Raw genomic sequence first — 17803 nt, 5'->3', positions numbered from 1 at the left:
TATAAACAAGAACAATATTTTAACAATAGACTTAAATCTTACACACTATGTGCAGAAATAAAATGAACACTTCTGTTATGTATAGTAAGTAGCGTGTATATATATATATATATATATATATATATATATATATATATATATATATATAGTACGTTATTTTTAATTTGGCATTTTCAAAATCCCCACTCAATGTTCTCCAGATAGATTTTTGATATTATTATTTCAATAAAGACCGCTCTTAAATCTCTGAGGCAGCAATTGGCACAATAGACTTAAGTGACCATGATGCTATCTACATTACTGTACTTAAAACTTCTGGTGGAGAACGACAATGCAGAAATTTCCCCGCCCGTCCTCTGGGATGCTGCCAAAGCAGTTTTGAGAGGAAACAATATAGCCATTGCCTCAACACCAAAGAAACAAATGGGGGGAGAAAAATCTAAATTATTTCATGTCATTTAAATTTGTCTAATATCTGTTATTATGTCAGTCCAGTCCTTGATCGTCAGGGGGTTTTGTGTCATCCATTTCTTTGTGATGACCTGTTTTCCTGCCCTCAAAAGAACATTTCAGATGTATTCATTTATTAAGTCCATGGCAGGAGTTCTGAGCCCCAAGTACATAGTTCTAAAATCGAGTGGAATCTGCAGTGCATCATTCATTTCAGTCCAATATTTTTGAGCAACAGGGCAGTCCCAGAACATGTGATGGTGGTTTGCCTCCTGACTGCCACGATTTCTCCAACAGTCGGCATTTCCCTCTGAATATTGAGCACTTTGACATGGTGTTTTTTCAACAAAACCCTCTCCAGACATGTGACTTTGTAGTCCTCCACAGGGATGTACACATATTTTCCCACTCTTCATCTGTCAAAACAATACGTCCTTCTCTTTCCCATTTTCCCATTTGCTTTTAATATAATTAATAAAGTATCTGCCTGGATTAGCAACGCATTGAAACAATTTGGATATAGTTCCCCTTGAAAGTTCTGATTTATAAGCCTTAATAAATCGAAGGTTATAATTGTTTAATTCATTTTTAAAAATCCTCTGTTAAAGTTGAAGGGATGAGTTTTAAGGACTTTGGAATCCATTTAAAAGTTTTATCAATTTTTGGAGAATTTAGGGTAGTTTTTAGTTTCTGGGCCACAAACTGACCATGATCATCCCACAATGGTTAATTTGACTGAAAATATGTGGGTTATAGCTTTTTAAAATTATTATGTTTAACATTCCCAGCAGCTTGACAGTTTCCTTTAATCAGAGGGTGGACATAAAGGAATACATTAAGTAAAGGTCAGAGGACTCGCTGGCTGGAATTTGAAAGGCTTGAAGTCAGAACCTAAAAATACAATTCAAGTTCAGAAAGTTCAGGCTTTAGATTCTGGGAACATTATTTTAGGTCATTGTTTTAGCTTCTTTCCAAAACAGGAAATCTCCTGTCAGTCTGATTCACACTCCTTTCCAGAAGGTGGCGGAAGTGTTCACTTTAACCTTCTTCACTCCCGGAAATAAACTAAAGAGTCTTTAGCAGCTGTAGCAAACATTGTGCTACTCACAAAACTATATGTGAAAATGTCCAAAGATCAAACTCTGAGAACTTCTGTGACTGCGTGGCTGACTGCGACAGCAGAAAGAACGATAGTGGAGAATGAGGAGGAACTGTGTGACTCTAAACAGGAGAACCAGAGGAAACAGGAGCTGCTGGACTCGGCTCTGAAAGCTCTGAGCCCGAGGGTCGTGCTGAACAGACACGGTGAGTCTTGTTTATGAGCCTAAGTCTTATGAGCTGCATGAAGTCTTCTGTATCCTAGACACCAATCTATTCAAATATATGGAATCGCTTCTCTGGAGAGTTTCATAGATCAACATGTGACAAAGGCTTGTCCGCACAAAACAAGCGGCCAAAGAACCACGGAAATATAACGGAAATGATCGGTCGCCCGCGCCGCCGCCTCCGGAAGAACTTGCTCCTCGCTGCTTTAAAATAGGGGAATTTATTGTTGACTGCATTTTTCAATATTTGGGGCATAGTTTGGGCTGCACAAAGGCCGTAATCATGGGTGTCAGTCCGACCCATCCACTTTTAAAAATGAGTGATTAGGCGCGTTCGGTATAAGTAAGCCCTGCACAGATCCGAGTTCCCTGGGTAGGTTTGTGTCCGACTTTGGCCCGTTCTCAATCCTCAAGAAGGTAAAAAGTGCAGACTTAGGGAAGAACGGGAGCACGCAGCCCGAGTACGGAGAATTGGAACATTCGTGCTTGATGCTAATGAGCGTAACCACGGCTTAGTTGTTCTTCTAATTATTTCCGTCAGGCTGTAGCTATGAGGTGCGATGCTGCCCTCTGCTGGTATGAATAGATACTGTCAGATTATTGAAGAAAAGAGAGCTTTTTCAACTTGCTTTGCATACGAGAAATACATGGAGTTATATGAAAAAACATTCACTCCGAGCTGTATTTGCTGCATGACAACATAACATGATATAGTTTCAGGATTCCCACACTCACAAAGCCCATTAGGATGTTTGCTCACTCCAAAAAGACAATCTGTAAGACAGCAGTGCCCGAGTCTCATTACGGCTCAGCTCGGCAGCTCGTCCCTGTATAATATGCTCCGTTTAGGATTATGATACAAATACACCAGATATTGCAATGCACTGAAAATAACCAAGTTTCATTCAATATTTAGATAATATTAGATAGTTTGTTATTTTTTAATTGTTTAAGCTTAACTTAATAGTTTATCTGCATGTTTGTTTTAAAAAAATGCCTGAATATAGCTGTGACATACTTCTACCACTAATAATTAAGTGACATCCACAAAAGCCTTTGACCAGTATTTGGTTTGCAGCGCCCCCTCTCTTCACTGCTCACATTTACAGTCCAGCTTGAGGCACAGACAGAACTTTTTGGACAAATTTAGGATTATGTTTTAAAATAAGCCTAAAGTAAATGGGAATAATTTTTAGTATAAAATAGTGGACACGTTGATTAGTTAATTACCTATAATTGGCATATATAAAACATGTTAATGGATATGATGAGCAGTATATATTATACTAATACATAATTCACTTTAAAGAAAAAAACACATTTGAAATCTTCCAAACCTACAATATTTAGGTTCTAATAATATTTATTATTAGATCAAATATTTTATACTAGAGAAAATGCAACTACTTAATCAAATGTAATTAATTGATCGACTTGCTCTGATTGTGTTTGAATTTCATGAAGGGCACCTAGCTTGGTATGAACTGTCTGCTTGCCTTAAAAGAGGGTTTTCATATGTTACAAATACTGAAAGGTCCAGAGCAAGGTTTATGTGTGAAACGGGCCATTGTGCTGTCTGAATGAACAGCCTGTGTGGTTGAGTCTGAACGCTACACCGGTGATAAGTCACATTTATGGATGTTATTCATTTATTTTTGTTTTGTGTGACCATTATGAGCAATATCAATGCTATTATACATCCGTCCATCCATTCATACATCATATCATATGCACAAAGGACTATGGACGAGATGCTCAAGGAAGCTTCTGTTACAAACACTAGTTTACCTTGTAAACAATCAAATTTAACAAGCATGGAGGATGACTTGTTGTCTATTAATGTCCCCATCTTTGCAGCAATTGAAAGAATAGGCTGTAAGTGGTAACGCTAAAACTTTCTGTAGAAAACACTGGGAAAGAGGTCAAAAATACACTGGACGGTGCGAGAAGGCAATTTAAAGAAGTTACATGAAAAGTAGGGGTGTTGCGATAACCTCAATATTGCCCTATGATCCCTAAAACCGCCAAAGTGAAGCGGTAATGGCATTTTACATTTTAATGAAGTTTTGCGCACATGTCTGATATTTTTATCTGTTACTATTAATGATGAACTGTTTAACTGTTATCTCAGTTTGGACACACACAGTAGAGTGAAGGCAAAAGGGCATATATATATATATATATATATATATATATATATATATATATATATATATATATATATATATATATATATATATATATATATATATATATATATATATATATATATATATATATATATATATATATATATATATATATATATATATATATATATATATATATATATATATATATATATATATGAATCTTTGTTTTTGGACTAAGCCCCGGATGCTTTGAATGTCTGGCCCATAGAAGGACAAAAGCCTTTGAATCAAGGTATAAGGAATATTGAAATCTTAGTTATGTTTTAAAGAGCATCAGTCTTCAATTACTGTGATCTATAATTGTAATAGTAAAAGTGTGCCAAAAAGAAATCAAGATTGTATTTATTCAAATCGCCCAGCCTAATGTCTTCGTAAGGAGTTAACATATTTATTTATTGTGTCCTGCAGGTGTCCAGCTCCCCTGTCTGAGTCCTGGTCCTGATCTGAAACAGGAAATCCCAGATACTCTACTGATTAAAGAGGAGCCAGAAGAACAGAGCATCAAACAGGAGGAAGAGCAGAACATCAAACAGGAGGAAGAGCAGAGCGTCAAACAGGAGGAAGAACAGAGCGTCAAACAGGAGGAAGAGCAGAGCGTCAAACAGGAGGAAGAGCAGAGCGTCAAACAGGAGGAAGAACAGAGCGTCAAACAGGAGGAAGAGCAGAGCGTCAAACAGGAGGAAGAACAGAGCGTCAAACAGGAGGAAGAACAGAGCGTCAAACAGGAGGAAGAGCAGAGCGTCAAACAGGAGGAAGAGCAGAGCGTCAAACAGGAGGAAGAGCAGAGCGTCAAACAGGAGGAAGAACAGAGCGTCAAACAGGAGGAAGAGCATCTGCAAATGTGAGTCTCAAACATTTTCTTTATATTCCATATCAAGTTATTGTCCAGTGGTAATTTTAAAGAACTATTTTAATGTGAGTGAGGTGAGTTGAGTGAGTTGAGTGAGTTGAGTGAGTTGAGTGAGTTGAGTGAGTCGGTACAGTACAGTACTGTACAGTACTGTATTGGGGGCACTAAAACCACCTAATATCGGCCTGAATGAACCCCTTCTTTCTTTTTGGACTAAGCCCCATATGCTTAGAATGTCTGGCTCTGCGTCTGATACGGACGTTTGTAGTTTAGAACTTGCCGCATTGAAATGATACTTTATTGGCCAGACTTGACTCTAGCATCACTACCATGGACCATATCTTTGTTTAAATATCTAATGTTACAACGTAACACACACTCGCTCAGGAGCAGATGAACCGGATGTGAAAACACAGACACAGGTAAATCAGCTCACACAGAGTCATCAAGGACAGAGGGGACAGCTGTGATGTGTTTTCTGTTTGTTAAGCTTCAAAATGCTGTGTTCTATTACAATCCAACTCATATTCACTGAGAAATTAGTCTAATTAAACCCGCCGCAGAGCATCGTTTTAAAAGACTCGTCACTATCGAGTTTCTTTATATGTAAATATCTCATGTTACAACATGGACACTTGTGGTTTATTGTCTGATGCGGTCTGTATATTTCTTTTATTTTCTTAAAAAAAAATCATTCACATTAGACATGGGAATTTCTGGTTTGGTCAAATATAATAGTAGATGATCTGCATAGCATGTAATTTTATGTTCCAACAATTGTGACGCAGTGGATTGTTTTTGATTGTCTAATATATTAGACCAATGGTTCCAAGGACAGAGCAAACAGGAGAAGGGACCAGGCACAGTCAGGTGACTGTTGATTCTTGATGTTGGACCATCATAAAAAAATAACAATATTTTTTATAATGAAGTCGTGTTTTTGAAATTCTTTAAATAAAAAAGGCCAGCTAACAGGATCAGATGCTTTCTCAGCGTTCAAACTTAAAGGTGGTATGGACGATTTTTTTCAGTGAATTTTTTTATCATATTTCCTCATGGCGTGGATAAATCATTTGTCCTGCCACGTATCAATCATAAAACGCACCTACCGCTCACCTGCAGCCACGTGCGGTTCGTCCCCACGTTTCCGCATGCCTAAGTGCATCATAATATAGTTCCTTCAGTGTACGGGGCAAAATGAAGATGGAGAAAGACAGTTCGAGCTGACGCAGAAGTGGACAGAAATCTACGGGAGACGAGCGATGCGATGCGCTCCGTTGCGCTCATAAACAAACGCACGTGTGTGTCGTATCAGTCCGCACGGGGGAGTGCGCATGCGCACTTCCGCCTGCGTTCTCAAATCGCAGAAAAATCGTCCATACCGCCTTTAAGATCACAGCTTTCTTTTTCTTATTTTTGTATATGGTTCATTATGTGGAGGGATCGTCATATTATCTTGTTGTTGTCTGTTAATAAATCCTGAGTGCGTGTGCGCATGTCTCATGTCATAGAGAGAGGGTACAGACATTCGACAAATGCTGGAATTGAATCCATGATGAGATGTGTTTTATGTTACAGTTGTAGAGGTTGATTGCCGAGAAGAATAATGACAATAAACGCGTTTTAGCCTGGGACAGTGGGACACGCTCTACTCTCTAACCAAATCATTGGATGTTGTGTGGTCATTTGTTGTGCACTCAGAGTGGCTCATATATTTGTAGGGCCCTCACGACTGTGTTGTACCTTCTGTTAATATCTTCAAAGCACAAACCAAATAAAAACACTATGAATTACACTGAAAATAATGTTATTTAGACTATTTAATTCAACTCTAATTATTAATGGTATTTCAGGATATTGTATTATTTTTGATGAATTTCTGGAACTTTTCTGTGTCATATTTGTATGTCTTTGAAGAAATCCTCTTCAATGAACCAACATGTCAAAATAATGAATTGAATTGAATTTGACTTGTTCACCCCTGCAGAAACCCTATAATCTTATTTCTTTTCAGCTCTGTTCCTGAGTCCGGTGCCGTCTGTGTGAAGACTGAAGACTGCTCTCTGCTCCAACAAACAAAAATTGAGCCCAAAGAAGAGGAAACACAAGGAGAGGACATCAGCTCAGAGCCAGATTTCCACTCAGAGACTGAGGGAGACACAGAGCACTCTTCTGACTCTGACAATGATGAAAACTGGAGAGCTCCACTCAGAGGTTCAGCTGCACAGATGGAGACAGAGGCTGATGAAGAACACTACAACCAAGTCCAGATCAGAAACACAAGCACAGCTGTACAAAATTCTGGTCAATCCCCCAAATACAAATCTGCACCAGAGACCAGTGTAAACAATGGAGACATGTCAGGAACAGCCGAAGGAGCTGAAGGGAAGAAACACCAGGGCTCTGTTTGTAAAAATAAATTTGGGACTAAACAAAATTTGCAAAGACACGTTAGAGTTCATACCGGAGAGAAACCATTCCGTTGTTTCATCTGTAAGAAAGACTTTGCTGGTTCTCATGGTCTCCTATATCATAAGAGAATACACACAGGAGAAAGACATTTCAGTTGTTCAATCAGTAAGCCAAACCTTGCCTATAAATGTCTCGTTGCAAGGCACATGAAAGCACACACAGGCAAGAAACATTTCAGATGCTCTATCTGTAACAAGATTTTCGCCAAATATAATGAAGTTGTAGTACACAGAAGAACACACGCAGATGAGAAACCTTTCAGTTGTTCAATATGTAAGAAAAACTTTACCCTTAAGGGTAACATTGTAAGACACATGAAAATACACACAGGTGAACAATTTTTCAGCTGTTCAATCTGTAAAAAATCATTTGCCCGAAAGGGTAATCTTGCAGAACATATGACAACACACACAGATGAAAAACCTTTCAACTGTTCAGTATGTAATAAAACATTTGCCCAAAAGCGTAATCTTGCAGAACACATGACAAGACACACAAATGATAAACCTTTCAGCTGTTCAGTCTGTAATCAAACATTTGCCCAAAAGCGTAATCTTACAGAACATATGTCAAGACACACAGATGAGAAACCTTTCAGCTGTTCAGTATGTAATAAAACATTTGCCCGAAAGCGTTATCTTGCAGAGCACATGGCAATACACACAGATGAGAAACCTTTCAGATGTTCAATTTGTAATAAAACATTCGCCCGGAAGGGTTCTCTTGTAGGACATATTAGAAAACACACAGATGAGAAACCTTTCAGCTGTTTAATTTGCAATAAAACATTTCTCTGGAAGGCTTATTTTATACAACACATGAGAGTACACACAGGTGAGAAACCTTTCAGTTGTTCAGTATGTAATAAATCATTTGCCCGGAAGGGTTCTCTTGCAGGACATATTAGAATACACACAGATGAGAAACCTTTCAGCTGTTTAATTTGCAATAAAACATTTGTCTGGAAGGCTTATCTTGTAGAACACATGAGAACACACACAGGTGAGAAACCTTTCAGCTGTTCAATCTGTAATAAAGCATTTGCCCATACGCGTAATCTTGCAGAACACATGAAAATACACACCAACAAGAAACCTTTCAGCTGTTCATTATGTAATAAAACATTTGCCCGAAAGTCTTATCTTACAGAACACATGAGAACGCACAGGTGAAAAACCTATAAAGCACATTTAAAGAAACATATTATTTGCCACTTATCATTTGTGTTTTATGCCTGCCTAAACAGGAAATATCTGCAGAAAAACATTACAGACTTAAATCTTAAGACAAAAAATCTGGGACTTGGCCAGTTACCATAGTTTCTATTTGTTTTTTGTTTAAATAGCATTTGACTGATGCAATAATTCTAAGGAATAATCTCTACTTGTAGCAGTGTAACAATTTGTATTGCTTTTTTATTCATGTTCAAATGAAGTAAAAGATGACCATGCGCTGTGTGAAGGAGAATTCTACTTTTGCAACAACTCAGAACATCAGACACACACTAGACTCTGTGACTCCAAAACACAGGAGAACACTTTTATTACAGTTTAATGTGTAATTACCCTTGTGGTGGAGATTAAACTTATAAACTGATGTGGCGTGGGCCGTAGAGCGATCCTAGAATACACCAGTTATCTGCACTCCAACTTTAGAATAAATGGTTATTTTGGTTTTAATGATGAACTTTGATTTCACAAACTCAGCTCTCCGTGCATGCTCTTCTAGCGCTCCTCAGGGCTGCAGAGCCCAGAGGAGCGCTAGTAAAGCATGCACAGAGAGCACATAAAAAAAGCAAGGGTCTGTACCCTCAGATGGAGGCGTTTTGTGGCACAGCGCAGAGGAGCGGAGCTGCATGATGTGGAATCAGCGCTTGGGTCGTGGCATTAATGGCAGTTCACTGCTGCCTTACTGTTGTCTCTACCACACAGTGACCTGTGGCTGCGGCAATCGAGCCTTTGGTCCATGAAAGACACTTGTGCAGCCAAACAAAACACACGTTTATCGAGTCTCAAAATGTCCTTGTGCATGTTTTTACCTCTCAAATGATAAGTCGTAACAGGCCAAGCTGGGACAGTGGTGGGAGTGACCACGGCTAATGTTTTTACCCAAACAAGCCCACACCAATTAAATATGGAAACTGGAAATGACTTCACACAAAGTCCAAACATAAGTCCATTTAAGGCAATGATATTTATGTTATACAAACTGTATCCATTTGTGTGATTAAAATGATGTAGATAGTTGATGATAATGGTGATATTATGACAGTGGCAGATTGTGTTCTAACAGCATCTACTGTTCATGGTCAGATTCAGATGAACCGAGGGCAGGCTTTCACTTTCTATTTCTTCTCTTATATTCTGGATTTTAAATGTTTTGTTTTGTGTTCTGTCATGGTCAAAATAAAGGTAATATATCTATATATATATATATATATATATATATATATATATATATATATATATATATACAATATACTTTAAATACAAAGTTTCAACGTTGTGTTTAATGTTCTGTCCAAACAGTGATTTATGAACACAACTGATATTGTTTGTCTGTGGTCAAATACTCTGAGGCTAAATATACGTGCAGGACAGGTTAGACTCACTTCACTACAACATATTAACATACTCTTAAAGTTAAGGTGCACTTTATTGTCCCCTGAATTTGTCCCATCCTTCAATGCCGCTGGGGCTTCTCCTCTGAGTAAGTTCACCTGGATTCTAGCAACAGGCCACAGAGTTTTGGAGTAACTTCTGAGTTGACAAAACCAAACCAATGCAACCTGAGTAACTAACTTTAGGAGCCTCATTTATAAAGCTTGCACATTTATCACTCCACTAAGCGCAGGACTTTGCTTATCTCCACACAAACTGAGACCCTCCTACTCGTGGAGTGTAGCAGAAATAAGTTTGAGGAAGTGTTTGAGTCAGGAAATCATCAGCAAATACATCTTTTAGCCTAAAATAATTGAATTCAGAGAGATGATCACATTTAAACTGAAGCAGGAGAAGGGCTGTTTATTTCACTCATTCAAGACACATGAGAAGTCGTGCAGTGCTCTCTCAGACCACTGTGACCGCATCAGTCTGTGTCTGTAACAGAGAAGATCCTCTGAATCTGCGAATGCATTTATGAAACTGTGATTGGACCTGAGAAAAGTCCCTCAGACGGAGCACATGTGCAGGTTTGGTTTAATGAAGAGCTGGAGCAGGCCGCAGATCCAACACGTTAATTTGTCTTTATGCGTGACATTTATCCCAGTGACAGCTTCTTCTTAAGGGTCCGTTTATAAAACTGAAATAATGTCTGTGCCAGACTCAGACGTGCACGCTCACAACGTTTTCACGTTCCACATGCAGTTTTTCTTGCAGAATAAGAGCTTCATGCATCACATGCTTTTGTTTTTTTGTTCTTTCTGCAGCAAAAGTGTTTGTCCCTCTGGTGCTGATCCATCCATATCGCTCCTACTGCTTTCGCTCTGTCAGAAAAGGCATCCGTGTCACTCCTCTTAGTGCACTATTAATGTGCGTGAACAGGGCAACATCAAAACAAAATAGCCTTCTGTCTAAACAGTATTAAGTGTTGGCGACTAAAACACAATTTATTCTGAAGTTTTAATTGTGAATTTGAGAGGCGTGAGTCGTTACAATCACTTTTTGTCATAAATCCTTTGATGTGACTGCTGCCGCGTGCAGTGGCTGCTCCTCCCTCTCTGTCCCATCTGTCTCAATTAAATCCACTGATTATCGGCTCATGTTTAGGTAAATCATATTCAACTAACTAATATTCATGGAGAAATGAGTCTAATGAGGAAGTGAATCTAGAAACCACAAGTGGAGCATGTGATGTACGGATCTGTAGTTTAGAACCTGGGTATTGAAATGAGATCTGACATCTTTCTGTGTAAATATCATAAAAGTTAGAACGTAACACTCACTCGATCTGTACAAGCTCAGGAAAAGGTGAACCAGATGTGAAGATACAGACACAGGTAAATCAGCTCACACAGAGTCATCAAGGACAGAGGGGACAGTAGGGACAGCTGTGATGTGTTTGTGTGTGCTTCAAAATACTGTGTGTTTTAGAAATTAACCTAATTAGACCCCAGCAGAAACAGCTTGAGCTCTATTTGTGAGGTAATCTGCAAACCATTTTTTAGAATTTGAATCAAACCCAATAGCATCCAGATGTTCCAAGAGAATACAGTGATCCACTGAATCAAAAGCCATTGACAAATCAGCAAAAACAGCAGCACATTCTTCATGATTGTCCGATGCATTAGCGGTATCATTTCTAACTTTGGTTGCAGCTGTGATAGTGTCATACCGTGGACTAAATCCAGACTGGTAGCTATTTAAAAGCATGCACCTGGTACTTATTAGCTTCTCCAAAAGTTTTGCTAGGCAGGATAGTTTTGAGGTTGGACAGAAATTATTGACATTATTGACACATTTGTGCAAAGGGCCGAGTTAAATAATTTACCATTAGTGGTGCTGATAACAAAAGTACCCTTGGTTCGAGGTTGTTAGCTCCAGTGGACTTTTTTGGATCTATAGAGAGCAACATATTTAATACCGGTACTTCTGTGTAAAGGGCTTAAGGGAAAGTACTTTATCATCAGCTCTAGCCTCATGTATTGGAGTAACAGCAACAGAAAAATAAGAGGAAGGAATAAGGAAGGACACCCTATCAAGATTTTGTCAAACTGGATTAAATAATTTGCAAACAACCATTTGTTCAGACCCAAGAAAGTGTTGAGCATGCACTGACCTACTGACTTACATACATACACACATACATACATACATGCACCCCTTGACTTCCTGCTTCCGAAGTGCACACGTTTTCATGCTCGCTCCAGCTTTCTATCGCTGCTTTCCTTATTTATTTTGCTTATGACTTTTTCAAGTAAACCAAGGATTTTAAGAAATTTTTTACAGTTTTAACGACATATCTGACACCAGCGTCATGTCCGGGAGAAGAAGGAAAAAAAGACGTGTGAACGCTGTCGGAAATATCAACAAGAAATGAATGAGCTGAAAACACGGATATTTGTTTTGGAATCTGAAAACGTTCTTCACGATACCATTCCTGTGTCTGCCGGTGGTAAGGAGAGCACACTTTTTACAAGAAAAACTGCTACTTTCAACCTAAATCGCAGTGACTTTGTGTCGTTTACAAAACTGTCTAAAAACCGGAAAGACCAGGTTATATCTTGGGGCAAAGCCTAAACGATACAAAGATAACGTAAAGTCACCTAAAATACAGCTTACAAACAAATTTTTACCACTTTCAGAGACGGAATTAAATGAACAGAGAAAACATGTAATACATGACGTGGCGAAAATGCAGCAGGGACGATCTGTGCCAAGCGTCAAGGTCACTGATTGTACATCTGTCCTGATTGGAGACGGCGCGATAAGTCGTGTGACGCATGAAAAGATCAACACACACTGTTTTCCAAGCGCCACAGTGAGTGAGATAACGTCACTCCTTCCAAATGTTTTGGCTAAGCATGGAGGAACAATCAGCTGATTGTGCACGTGGGTGCAGTGGATATATACGACGGGAACAGACTGAAATTTTGAAAAGAGACTTCTTGAAGTTATTCGACGTGCTTGATAAAGTGGAAATCAAAACATTCATAAGTGGACCTCTTCCAAACATCGACAAGAGGAAAAACAAGTTTAGTCGGCTTCTTCAGCTGAACACATGGCTGTCCAAAGAGTGTGTACCTAGAGGACTACACTACATTGAGAACTTCTATCTATTCTGGAAACGAGAGGACCTGTTTAAGAGAAATGGCCCCCACCTATGCAGAGGTGGAGTGAGGGTGCTGACAGAGAACCTGCTCCACGCTCTGAGGCATTGGACTGGGCCTGGACAGGTCCCTGAGCAGATAGTTAGAGAAGAGAGGAATGAGAGAAAAATTCCTGCTCCATCAGCCAGAGACCGAGCCAATGTTTCAACATCACTGCTTCAGCACCACAACCACAGCCTCCACCAAAGGATTCATCAGCAGCCGCTCCACCACCACCACCACCACCACCACCAGAAAAGTATTCAGCTCCAGCTGCTCCACATTCACCTCCACCGCCTCCAGCAAAGGACTCATCAGCAACAGCACCACAACAATCTTCAAAGGCCTTGGACCCATCTGTGACAGGCCCAACAACATCCCTATCATCGCCCCTGCCTTCAGACCAGCCCTGGGTTCCCCCTGCAACATCTACTCCCACCACAGATTCCTCATTCTCCTTCTCATCTCCACCCGCACCCATGGGCCTTCCCAACCATTTTGAATGTCCGATCAAATCAGGCATTAAGATGGCTCCACTCACGCTTAACTTAATACTTAACAACTCTTCCCCGCACAAGCCGACAACACCAACAAAGGCTTCACCACCCATCCCCCTCGCCTTTCACCTGGTATCTCCCATAGATAGGATACACTGGGTCTCAGCGTTGCCAGGACTTATTGTCATATTAAGAATCAAACCAACCCTGGGCCCTATGTAAAAATAGCCCCCCCTAGTGCTATTTCTTTAGTCACATCATACAGATGGGAAAACAAAATGCGAGTCAGGCGGCCCAATCTGGAAAATTTGATTCATATTCCCTGTGAAAAGATAAATGTCGGATCCTTATGTAACAAATCACTCTTAATTAATAATTTAATTTCTTATCATAATCTTGATTTTATGTTTTTAACTGAAACATGGCTTGACAAAAACACAGGAAATGTAGTTCTGATAGAATCTGCCCCGCCTAACTTTAAGTTTGAATCTGAAACACGAGAAAATAAAAAAGGGGCTGGAGTCTGTCCTATCTTTAGGGATGAAATAATGACCCGCAGGTTGTCTTTTGGGATGTTTTCATCATTTGAGTATGTATCCTTTAAAATGGAGCTAAAACGGTCTCCATCCATTCTCTTCATTGTTTTATACAAGCCTCCCCAACACTGCCAAAGTTGTATTGATGATTTTACTGAGATGCTTTCAGTTGTATGCACAGACTTTGATGGTTTGGTCATTATAGGTGATTTCAATGTGCATGTTGACAATATTTGTGACAGAAATGCTAAAGAGCTTGATGCTGTCCTTGAAACCTTCAGTCTTACTCAGCATGTGAGAGGCCCCACCCACAGCAGAGGGCACACTCGAGATCTCATAATTACAAAGGGGGTAAATATTTCAAACATCCATGTGGTCGATGCTGCTCTGTCCGGTAAACAGATTAACAAACCCTCCAGCTCAGCTGCCGTTGGAACTAATTTCCACATCCAAGTGTAATGAGTTTGCATTATTCTTTAATGACAAAGTTCAGGGCATTAAAAATGCTATAAATCCCACAATGCAAAAAATTACCCTAAAACCACCTAGACACTTAGAGCTTGTGCACTTTGCACCTGTAACTGACAAAACTGTCCAGGAGATCATCACCAGTCTGAGTTCATCTACATGCTGCCTCGATGTGTTACCCACCAGATTTCTAAAGTCTGTGCTGAACAGTTTGTTAGCACCACTCACTCACATAGTTAATATGTTGCTTCAATCTGGAACATTCCCAATGTCTTTGAAAACTGCGGTCATAAAGCCTCTCCTTAAGAAGAGCAGTCTTGATGCCGCAGAGTAATTACTAGCTCATCTCTAATCTGCCATTTTGGGGAAAAGCCCTTGAAAAGATTGTTTACCAACAGCTCAGAGATTTCCTCTTAATAAACAACTCATTTGATGTTTTTCAGTTTTAGACCTCATCACAAGCACTGCGACTGCTCTTGTCAAGGTGACAAATGACATCCGCCCGAACACTGACACAGGCGAAGCCTCAGTCTTAATTCTGTTAGATCTGAGTGCTGCTTTTGATACTGTCGATCATGGGATCCTCTTACAGAGACTAGAGGACTGGGTGGGCATCAATGGCACTGCTCTAAACTGGTTAAAGTCCTATCTGGAAGACAGGAAGTACTTTGTTGAAATTGGTAGCTGTGTCTCAGACCACATGACCCTGACCTGTGGTGTGCCCCAAGGGTCAGTCCTGGGTCCCCTTCTGTTCAACCTTCACATGTTGCCGTTAGTTTATACGCAGTGAAAATGTGTCCTATCACAATTATGCAGACGAGTCAGAGCTATGTTTCACTGCCAGTGAATATGGACCCGTGGATTCATTCTGTCACTGCACCCAACAGATCAGTTTGTGGATGCAAAATAACTTTCTCCAGCTGAACTCAGAAAAGACAGAAATCATCGTTTTTGTTCACAGAAACAAAGAGAAAGTGTTAGCGTCACTTCCAGAGTCTCTCTCTAAAACCTACAAATCAATAACATCAGCAGCTTTTTACCATCTAAAAAACATTGCCAAAATCAAAAATATAATGTCTAAACCAGATTTGGAGAGACTTGTGACCAAGTGTTTGTCTCCAGTAGATTAGACTACTGTAACGGCCTGCTCACTGGCCTCTCCAAACGAGCTGTAAAACAGCTGCAGTACATCAAGAACGCTGCTGCTCGGGTCCTGACTAGAACCAGGAAGTACGATAACATTAGTCCTGTTCTCAGGTCTCTGCTTGTGTATAAGTCTCTCCATGGCCTCTCTCTGAGGACTCAGGGACCGGCCTCCTGCTGGTGCTAGAGTCAGGACTAAACATGGGTCGGCCTCCTGCTGGTGCCAGAGTCAGGACTAAACATGGGTCGGCCTCCTACTGGTGCCAGAGTCAGGACTAAACATGGGTCGGCCTCCTACTGGTGCCAGAGTCAGAACTAAACACGGGGAATTTGCGTTTCAGTTTTATGCAGCTAAAATCTGGAACAGTCTTCCTGAAGATGTGAAACAGGTTCTATTCTGACAATGTTCAAATCTAAGCTAAAAACAGTGTTGTTTAGCTGTGCATATGACTGAAAGGATTTTTCTTTGCACTCTTCTCTTTTATGACATAAATTGTTTTTAATTAGTTAATTTTATTGTATTTCTGTTTCTGTAATTTCTTTGTGATTTTAATGCATTTTTCCTGCTGTGTGAAGCACTTTGAATTGCCTTGTGTATGAAATGTGCTCTTCAAATAAACTTGCCTTGCCTTACATACATACATACATGCATACATACATACATACATGCATACATACATACATACATACATACATACATATATGCATGCATACATGCATACATACGTGCATACATACATGCATACGTACATACATACATACATACATACATGCATGCATGCATGCATACATGCATACATACCTGTACATACATACAAAGTAACATGCATACATACATGCATGCATACATACATACATACATGCATGTATGTATACATAATTAATTAATGTATACATTAATAAACAACTCATTTGATGTTTTTCAGTCAGGTTTTAAATCAAATCAAATCAAATCAATTTATTTTTGTAAGGCCCAAAATCACAACAACAGTTGCCTCTGAGGGCCAGAAGGTTTTAGACCTCATCCCAGCACTGAGACTGCTCTTGTCAAGGTGACAAATGACATCCGCCTGAACACTGACACGGGCAAAGCTTCAGTCTTAATTCTGTTAGATCTGAGTGCTGCTTTTGACACTGTTGATCATGGGATCCTCTTACAGACACTAGAGGACTGGGTGGGCATCACTGGCACTGCCCTAAACTGGTTAAGGTCCTATCTGGAAGACAGGAAGTACTTTGTTGAAATTGGTAGCTGTGTCTCAGACCACATGACCTTGACCTGTGGAGTGCCCCAAGGGTCAGTCCGGGGTCCCCTTCTGTTCAACCTCTACATGCTGCCGTTAGGTCAGTTGATACGCAGTGAAAATGTGTCCTATCACAATTATGCAGACGACACTCAGATCTATGTTTCACTGTCGGCAGGTGAATATGGACCAGTAGATTCACTCTGTCACTGCATCCAACAGATCAGTTTGTGGATGCAAAACAACTTTCTCCAGCTGAACTCAGACAAGACTGAAATAATCGTTTTTGGCCCACAGAAACAAAGAGAAAGTGTTTGCGGTCACCTCCAGAGTCTTGCTAAAACCTACAAACCAAGTTAAAAATCTGGGGGTAATAATGGACTCAGACTTGAACTTTAATAGCCACGTCAAATCAATAACATCAGCAGCTTTTTACCATCTAAAAAACAATGCCAAAATCAAAAATATAGTGTCAAAACCAGATTTAGAGAGACTTATCCATGCGTTTGTCTCCAGTAGATTAGACTACTGTAACGGCCTGCTCACTGGCCTCTCCAAACGAGTTGTAAAACAGCTGCAGTACATCCAGAATGCTGCTGCTCGGGTCCTGACTAGAACCAGGAAGTACCATCACATTAGTCCTGTTCTCAGGTCTCTGCACTGGCTCCCTGTGGCTCAGAGAATAGACTTTAAAGCAGCTCTACTTGTGTACAAGTCTCTCCATGGCCTAGCACCAAAGTACATCTTGGATATTTTAGTGCCATATGAACCATCTCGGACTCTGAGGACCTCAGGGACCGGCCTCCTGCTGGTGCCCAGA

At 39.9% G+C, this 17803-nt stretch overlaps 3 protein-coding genes across 3 annotated transcripts in view; all 3 read left to right on the top strand.

The window, feature by feature from the left end:
• The window catches only part of LOC140360242 (uncharacterized), an 89023-nt gene that overhangs the window by 31523 nt on the left and 39697 nt on the right, over positions 1–17803 (top strand). The gene's annotated exons all lie outside the window — the stretch shown is intronic.
• LOC140360243 (uncharacterized) overlaps positions 1–17803 on the top strand; it is a gene marked incomplete at its 3' end in the record, with an annotated part of 68539 nt that overhangs the window by 38542 nt on the left and 12194 nt on the right. The gene's annotated exons all lie outside the window — the stretch shown is intronic.
• Positions 1546–8502, top strand: LOC140360405 (uncharacterized). The gene is made up of 3 exons (XM_072445612.1): positions 1546–1755; positions 4376–4484; positions 6799–8502. Exons 1-3 carry the CDS (start codon positions 1575–1577, stop codon positions 8459–8461), a joined length of 1953 nt encoding a protein of 650 aa, XP_072301713.1. The 5' UTR covers positions 1546–1574; the 3' UTR covers positions 8462–8502.

This window comes from Eucyclogobius newberryi, unplaced genomic scaffold (genome assembly GCF_026437365.1).
Source record: "Eucyclogobius newberryi isolate DKJ021-1_F unplaced genomic scaffold, fEucNew1.0.hap1 SCAF_15, whole genome shotgun sequence".
Lineage (NCBI taxonomy): Eukaryota > Metazoa > Chordata > Actinopteri > Gobiiformes > Gobiidae > Eucyclogobius > Eucyclogobius newberryi.
The sequence above is the reverse complement of the archived record's forward strand: the minus strand, read 5'-3'. Positions and strand labels throughout refer to the sequence as shown.

Excerpts from the sequence above, each read along its gene's own strand:
- LOC140360405 (XM_072445612.1), top strand. The coding sequence starts at position 1,575 with ATGTCCAAAGATCAAACTCTGAGAACTTCTGTGACTGCGTGGCTGACT. Across the intron at positions 1,756-4,375 it reads GGTCGTGCTGAACAGACACG|GTGTCCAGCTCCCCTGTCTG; the intron begins GTGAGTCTTGTT and ends TGTGTCCTGCAG. Across the intron at positions 4,485-6,798 it reads AGCATCAAACAGGAGGAAGA|CTGCAGAAACCCTATAATCT; the intron begins GCAGAACATCAA and ends ACTTGTTCACCC.